Source organism: Benincasa hispida, chromosome 2, assembly GCF_009727055.1.
Source record: "Benincasa hispida cultivar B227 chromosome 2, ASM972705v1, whole genome shotgun sequence".
Classification (NCBI taxonomy): Eukaryota; Viridiplantae; Streptophyta; class Magnoliopsida; order Cucurbitales; family Cucurbitaceae; genus Benincasa; species Benincasa hispida.
This window is the reverse complement of record NC_052350.1, coordinates 7,997,954-8,006,059: the sequence shown is the minus strand read 5'-3', so window position 1 is coordinate 8,006,059 and position 8,106 is coordinate 7,997,954. Positions and strand designations below refer to the sequence as shown.

At 38.0% G+C, this 8,106-nt stretch overlaps 1 protein-coding gene across 1 annotated transcript; it reads left to right on the top strand.

Annotated features, from left to right (window-relative positions):
• On the top strand, positions 1-888 carry LOC120071954. Its single transcript, XM_039024387.1, has one exon. It carries the CDS (start codon positions 1-3, stop codon positions 886-888), a length of 888 nt encoding a protein of 295 aa, XP_038880315.1.
• Positions 889-8,106: the final 7,218 nt, after the last annotated feature.

Genomic DNA, 8,106 nt, shown 5'->3' with positions numbered 1-8,106 from the left:
ATGGTGGCATTGACACAAGAATCCAACACTATAATCCTACCAAAGATGCGTGACCCTGGCAGTTTCACAATACCCTGCTCAATAGGAGGAATTTATATTGGTCAAGCATTATGCGATCTTGGGGCAAGCATAAACTTAATGCCCCTTTCGATCTTCAAAAGACTGAATGTGTTACAACTAACACCCACAACGGTGACTCTTCAACTCACTGATATATCCTTGGTGCACCCTGAAGGAAAATTAAAAGATGTCCTGGTAACAATAGACAGATTCATTCTACCTGCAGACTTCATTATATTGGATTATGAGGCTGATAAAGATGTTCCAATTATATTGGGACGACCATTCTTTTCTACTGGTCGTGCCCAAATAGATGTGCACAAGGGTGAAATCACAATGAGCATCAACGGAAAGAAGCTCAGGTTTAATATTATCAAGGCAATGAAGTTCCCAGATGAGGAAGGCCTATCATATTTTGAAGATGAACAAACTTGCGTTGAAAAATGGGAGTCCAAAGAAGAAAATGAAGAAAGAGAGGATGCGACAGCATCCAATGAGACTTGCCATGCGATAACAGAGATGTTGAAGAACGAGGTAATGCTGAATTTAGATGAAGAAAGAAAAGCACAGAAGCCCTCTTTAAAGCAACCACCTACACTAGAACTAAAAACTCTACCAACCCACCTGAAGTACATATTTCTCGGCCAGAATGAAACTTTATCAGTCATCATATCCTCTGCGTTACCTGAAGAAAAAGAAACCGCGTTGCTCAGTGTTCTAAAGAAATATATTAGAGCAATCGGTGGACGCTCGCAAACATCAGAGGTATTAGCCCAACGTATTGCATGCATCGAATCCGGCTTTAAGAAAATCAGAAGGGGTCAATAGAACCTCAACGTAGACTGAACCCTGCGATAAAAGAGGTTATCAAAAAAGAAATCATCAAATGGTTAGATGCCAGCATTATCTACCCTATCGTAGATAGCACGTGGGTTAACCCCGTGCAATGTGTCCCCAAAAAGGGTGGGATGACAGTGGTTCCTAATGCAAACAATGAATTGATCCCCATGAGGACCATCATAGGTTGGCGGATTTGTATGGACTATAGAAAACTCAACGCGGCGAGAAAGAAAGATCATTTTCCCTTGCCTTTCATTGATCAAATGCTTGACCGATTAGTGGGGAATGATTATTTCTGCTTCTTTGATGAGTATGCAGGCTATAACCAAATTATGATCGCACCAGAGGATCAAGAAAAGACCAAGTTTACATGTTCATATGGAACGTTTGCCTTTTGTCGCATGCCTTTTGGATTATGCAATGCTCCTAGTACGTTTCAAAGATGTATGATGGCGATCTTCTCTGAGTACCTTGAAGACTCAGTTGAAATCTTTATGGATGACTTCACAGTCTATGGACAAACATATGAAATCTGTCTGAAAAACCTAGAGAGAATACTGAAATGATGTGAAGAAACTAATCTAGTGTTGAACTAAGAAAAGTGCCATTTTATGGTCAAAGAAGGAATTGTGTTCGAGCATAAGGTTTCGAGGAATGGGTTAGAGGTGGATAAAGCAAAAATTGAAGCTATAGAAAAACTTCACCTCTAGCGAATGTGAAAGCTTTGAGGAGTTTTCTAGGACACGCGAGGTTTTATAAAAGGTTTGTGAGGGACTTTTCCAAAATCGGTCGACCTTTGAATGCATTGTTGGAAGTTGATAGACCCTTTGATTTCGATTCACACTGCCTCACTGCATTCAAAACACTAAAGGACGCGTTGACTACCGCACCAATTCTGATCACACCTGATTAGGCAAAGCCATTCGAACTAATGTGCGATGCTAGCAGATATGCGATGGGCGCAGTCTTGGCACAAAAAGTAAAGACAATGTTACACCCCATTGCATATGTTAGCAGAACATTAAACTCCACACAAGTGAATTACACCACCACCGAGAAGGAACTTTTAGTGGTGATTTTTGCGATTGAAAAATTCAGACCTTACTTGTTGGGGTCAAAAGTGATAGTCCACATAGACCACTCTGCGATAAGATATTTGATGACCAAAAAAGATGTGAAGCCTAGACTAATCTGATGGGTTCTCTTACTATGGAAATAATCGACCGAAAGGGAACAGATAACCAGGTTGCTGACCATTTATTGCAATTAGAGAATCCAGAAGTGGATCGCATCTAGTCGAAGGTGAACGCCTCATTTCCTGATGAGCAGTTGCTTAAGATTGAAGAACTACCCTGGTATGGAGATATTGTCAATTTCTTGGTCTGCAAACAATTCCCTGAAAACTACATATCCCATAAAAAGAAAAGGCTCATTCATGACTGTTTTCTATCGCATATTGTTTCAATGTCATGAATCACCCTATGGAGGGAATTTCGGTGGATAGCACACAACAGTGAAAGTTTTGTAATGTGGGTATTACTGGCCCACTCTGTTTAAGGACGCACGAGAATACTCCATGAAATGTGTTAAGTGCCAATGCACTGGAAGCATTTTTTTTAAAAAAAAAGTGATCATTTTGGAGATGGAACTATTCAACGTCTGGAGAATAGATTTCATGGGACCATTTTCATCGTCAAATGGTCATAAATACATTCTATTGGTTGTCGAGTATGTTTCCAAATGGATTGAAGTTGTTTCATGCATTGCAAACGATGCGGCAACAGTCTTTAAGTTCTTGCAGAAAAACATTTTCACTCGTTTTGGCACCTCACGTGCCATAATAAGTGACGAAGGGACCCACTTTGTGAATCGTATTGTTAGTAAACTGTTGATCAAATATAATGTCCATCCTAAGATTGACACCACATATCACCCCTAAACAAACGGACAAGCAAAGGTTTCTAACAGAGAAATCAAGTCAATCTTAGAAAAGGTGGTGAACCCATCGCGGAAAGATTGGGCCATGAAACTGGATGATGCCTTGTGGGCATATCGGACTGCTTATAAGACACCCATAGGCATGTCACCATATGCGTTGGTGTTTAGAAAGTCTTGTCATCTGCTGTTGGAACTAGAATATAAGGCGGTGTGGGTAGTTAAGAAACTTAACTTTGATCTTAAGGTTACAGGAGAAGAGAGAAAACTTCAACTACTTGAGTTGGACGAGTGGAGATTACAGGCATATGAGAATTCCAAAATTTACAAAGAACGCACCAAGTGATGGCATGATAAGCGTCTTTGCGAGAAAAACCTCAAGATATGTCAAAAGATATTACTGTTCAACTCTAGGCTGCGACTCTTTCCTGGAAAACTGAAGTCGCGTTGATCTGGGCCTTTCATAATCAAGGAAGCATTCTCGCATGGAGCAGTGGAATTGACTAACAAAGATGAGACCAACACATTTAAAGTGAATGGACAAAGAGTAAAGATGTATCATGGAGGAGATTTTCAATGCGAGAAAACCTCCATTGACTTGTGTAAGCCAGAATAGAGAAGAAACACTCAGTCCCTGCGATGATAAGCGACATACATTCATCAGGGACAAAGTATATCCTTTTGAATATCCTTTTTATTTTTCTTTCGAAAATCTATTTTACTTTCTGCATATTTACTACTATTTATGATTGCCAACTCTTTTCTTTCTATCTTTCTATCTTTTTCATCATTTTGATCGCAATAAACGAATGCGATGGAGTAATGTGATGGGCTTAAAACACGTGGTCGGTTAAATTTAAAAAAAAATCAGCCCATCACAGGAAAGGATGCGATCACAATGATGTGCGCAAAAAATTAAATTTAGGGGTTGTGTCATTCTTGCGTCATCTTATTTCTATTTTTGTACTTCTCACTTTTAATTTAATATTGCTGAATTCTGCTATCGCATTCTCTCTCGTTTGGCTCAATTCTGAATTTCCGATTACTTGATTTGATCACTGCATTCATCCTTTGCCCATTATGACTTTAATGATGAAATATATGCTTCTTTTCTTATCACATGAACTAGCATCAGATTAATTTTAGGACAATCGATTCACAAAACATTTCTAAAATTTAGTGGTCTACCAGCATTACTTCAAAACTATTTTTACAAATTTTTTTGAGTCCATAGCATGAATTAATTCGTCTTCAACAATGAGGACATTGTTGCGTTTTAAATTTAGGGGGAGAGGGGTGTTATTTTCAGATCTTCATTTCATTTTTTTTTAAAAAAAAATTAACATTGAGATCGGATCCTGCTTGTAGTTGGATGTCCGCATGACACCCATGGGGGCAAGCCAAAACGAAGGTGGGAATCGTGATCAACGCAGAAGCTAAATGATCGCAACTTCGCTGCTAAATAAAAAGATGGGCATGAGTTTTGACTAAAAAGAGCGCCTTGCTCGTAGTTGGATGTTCGCATGACACCCGTGGGGGCAAGCCAAAACGAAGGTTGGGCACTCGGATCAGCGCAAGAGCATAGAAACGAATATCTGAATCATGCGAAGACCAAAACTACTTCCCGGCTTGATAAAATTTGAAATAAATCATGCGATATCCTGGGAAATGAGTAGAGACTTTTTTTGAAGATTAAGCTCACGGTCCCTAAAGGTTAGAAATATTTTAGGAAGAGATTAGGATAGAAATTAATAAGGCATTGGTTCAGCGATTTGAATAAGGCACTATGAGAAGCCTAGGTAGGGTGAAGGTGATTGAAATTTTGAAAAATCTTTAGTTTATGCTTGAGGGCAAGCATTGTTTTAAATTTGGGGATGTGATAACTGGTAGAAATACAAGTTATTAAAGCTAAAAATTATTAAAACGATGGGAGAAAGCGATGGTAAAATAGGCAATATTACGATTGAATGCGCAAAACTAAAAGAATTTTTCGATCGCTAATGCTCATCGCATAAAAACAATTAAATTGCGCTATTTTGTGCAAGTACAATGCGATGACGTAGTTTAAGTTTGCGATCCAAGGCACGATGTGATGGCGCGTTTGAGTTTGCGATCCAAGGGTATTTCAAAAATGATCACAAGATGATTTTACATAAAGATGGTCGCATAATATAATGAAACATAATGGGACGTAAAGTTGATAACGGTCAAATCAGAAATGCAGTTGACGGCCGTTGAAGACCATATCGTTACAAATACATTGAACTTCTAATGACTATCAGACGACACAACAAGGTATGGAAATTAATGCTGCCCATCCATGCAATCATTAGTGAGAAGAACTGCTTTGTCTAGAAGTCTATAAATACCCAATGCTACCAAACCAGAAGAAGAGAGCGCGCGAGAAAGCGAGGTGAAGCCGAGGGAAAGGAATTCTTGAGAAGAAATTAATTTTCGGAGAGGTTGAGAGACTGCCAAAGATAGCACAAAGGAGTGACACCCAACCCTTGCGAGAGCAAGATTCTACAATTCGGGAAAGAGTTGAAGTGATAAAAGCAGTGTAAAAAGCCAGAGGAAGCAAGATATTGCTTACCTGGCTTGATACTTCTTACACCATTTATTGTTTTGTACTCAAATGCTTTATTTTCAAAAATTGAAACTTCATTTTAATTTATGATCAGTCTCTCCACACCATGCATGAGTAACTAAATTTGTGAATGGGTTGAGAAGTACTTAGCTAGCATGACTTAAGCTATGAACTTTATGCGATCATCTTGTCTTATGTATGCTTCATTCATCATTTGGAGTACTTGAGAGAGTAGTCTAAAGATAGAATCTAGCTTGAGAGAGTCGGATTAGATCGCATAAGCAAGAGTAGAGACTTAGAGATAGGTTCTATCTGCTACATTCCATACACATTGCATGCATCCTAGAAATAGGAAATGTGGCCTTATGCATTGAGAAATGTAGTGCTTAATATTTCTGTATAACATGATCGCATGACTTGTACAATATCTTAAGAAATGCTAGAAAAACCTCTTCTTAACCCCTTCATCACATACTTGTTACAACATCACCCTTTCATCGCTACGCATTTAATTCCATCGTTTTAGAAAATATAAGTTAAATCACCATCTACTTCTTTAACACCATCGTAATACGATCAGAGAGTCCGACGCATATCTATTTAGTAATCCCTGTGTTCGACCCTCGACTTACTAGAACCCTAAGAAGGCTTATCCTTGGGCCTTGTTAGGAAAACTTGCATGATCATCGCATCCACACATCCTTACATCGCATGATAAATCAACGCATCAGCAAGCCTCCTTCAACTATTAACAATTCCAAAACAAGTATGGGATAATATAACGATGGATTTCATCGAAGGGCTCCCAAGATCTAAAGGGTATGACTTGATTATGGTGTATTGGATAGACTAAGTAAATACAGTCATTTTTTTATTACTAGCACACCATTTCATAGTGAAATAAGTGGCAGAGGCATTCATACAAGAAGAAGTTAAGCATCATGGATTCCAAAAATATATTGTATCAAATAGGGACAAGATATTTTTTAGTCACTTTTGGATGGAATTATTCTCCTTACAAGGAACGAGTCTTAAATGAAGAATCGCCTTCCATCCCCAAACGGACAGCCAGACAGAGAGAGTAAATTGTTGTTTAGAAGCATACTTGAGATGCTTTTGCAACGAACAATTGAAGAAATGGAGTGATTGGATTCCTTGGGTCGAGTATTGGTATAATACCACATTTCATGCTTTGATTAACACCACCCCTTTCAAAGTGTTGTTTGGACGAGAACCACCCCCTTTAATATCGTATGGGGAAAGAAAGACTTCCATTAACTCCTTGGAACAATAGTTGATGGAAAGGGATTGAGCTCTTTTAGCATTGAAGGATCAATTGATTAAGGCCCAGGAACTAATGAAAAAATATGCTGATCAACATTGGCGAGACATAAATTTCAAAGTGGGAGACGAGGTATTCCTTAAACTTCGATCCTATAGACAATGCTCTTTAGCTCAACGTTGGAATGAAAAGCTCGCTCCCAGGTATTATGGGCCCTATAGAGTCATAGAGAGAGTTGAGGCAGTAGCTTATTGGTTACAACTGCCACCAGAAACTACCATTCATAATGTTTTTCATATTTCTCAATTAAAGAAAAAAGTGGGAGTTCAAAGGCTTATTCATTCAGTGTTGTCACAATTGTCCGAGGAGTATGAAATCAATGTTCAACCGGAAATGTTGTTAGGGAAACGATGGAATTTGACTACAGGAAAGGAAACCTTGATTAAATGGCAAGATCAACGGGAGTCCGAAGCCACATGGATAGAGATGAGTATAATGAGATCTCAGTTTCCGGACTTTCACCTTGAGGACAAGGAAAGTTTCACAGAAGGGGATATTGTAATACCTCAAATTATTCATACATACAAGAGAAGGGGCAAAAAAGGAAAATTGGAAGAGAAAGGGACCAAGGAGCTAGGATTTAAGGGAGGTTTTAGGAAATTCTTGGCAGTTTTTGGGATTTGGAGCTTGTGAAGGCTTTTTGGAGATGAAGACGCTCTCGAATCAACCTTTAACTTTTTACTTTCTTCTTTTTTGCATCTTTTTTTAGATTCATTCTCCGAAATCTTGTACTTGTTGATGCCATTCTGGAAATAACATAACCAAAAGGAGATTCATCCCTTTTTATCACGAGGTATATTTCTAAGTACAAGTCTTACTAGATACCCAACACTCATTTGATTACCTTTGGTGTTGTTTACTTGTGTTATGCATTCATACTGACACATGAGGCCTACTTCTAAATCTGTAATAAAAAATGCAAACTAATTGACGAATGAAGTGTGTTCAATCTAATTGCGTCTGAAAATTATGTCGTGTCATTACCATTGCCATTATGGTTGCCATTATTGTTATTATTTAAAAAAAAAATTATGAATTTTAACACCTTAACTGTTACTGTTTGACCCTCAAAAGTAACGGTAACAGTAAATGTGACAAAATTTATAATTCTAAGTAAATGCGATAAAAAACAATTCAATTACATTTGCGATTCAAGATCATTACAATTGATCCATCAATGAAATTTCATTATGATTACGTTAATTTTCATTACGGTTTGATAAACGTAACCTAGATTATATTGTATGCACAATATATCTTATTTTGTAAACCAATAAGTCCACTATTTTCTCCATTGCTGACACTATTTTCGAAGATATCTAATTAGTCCAAATCATTCCCA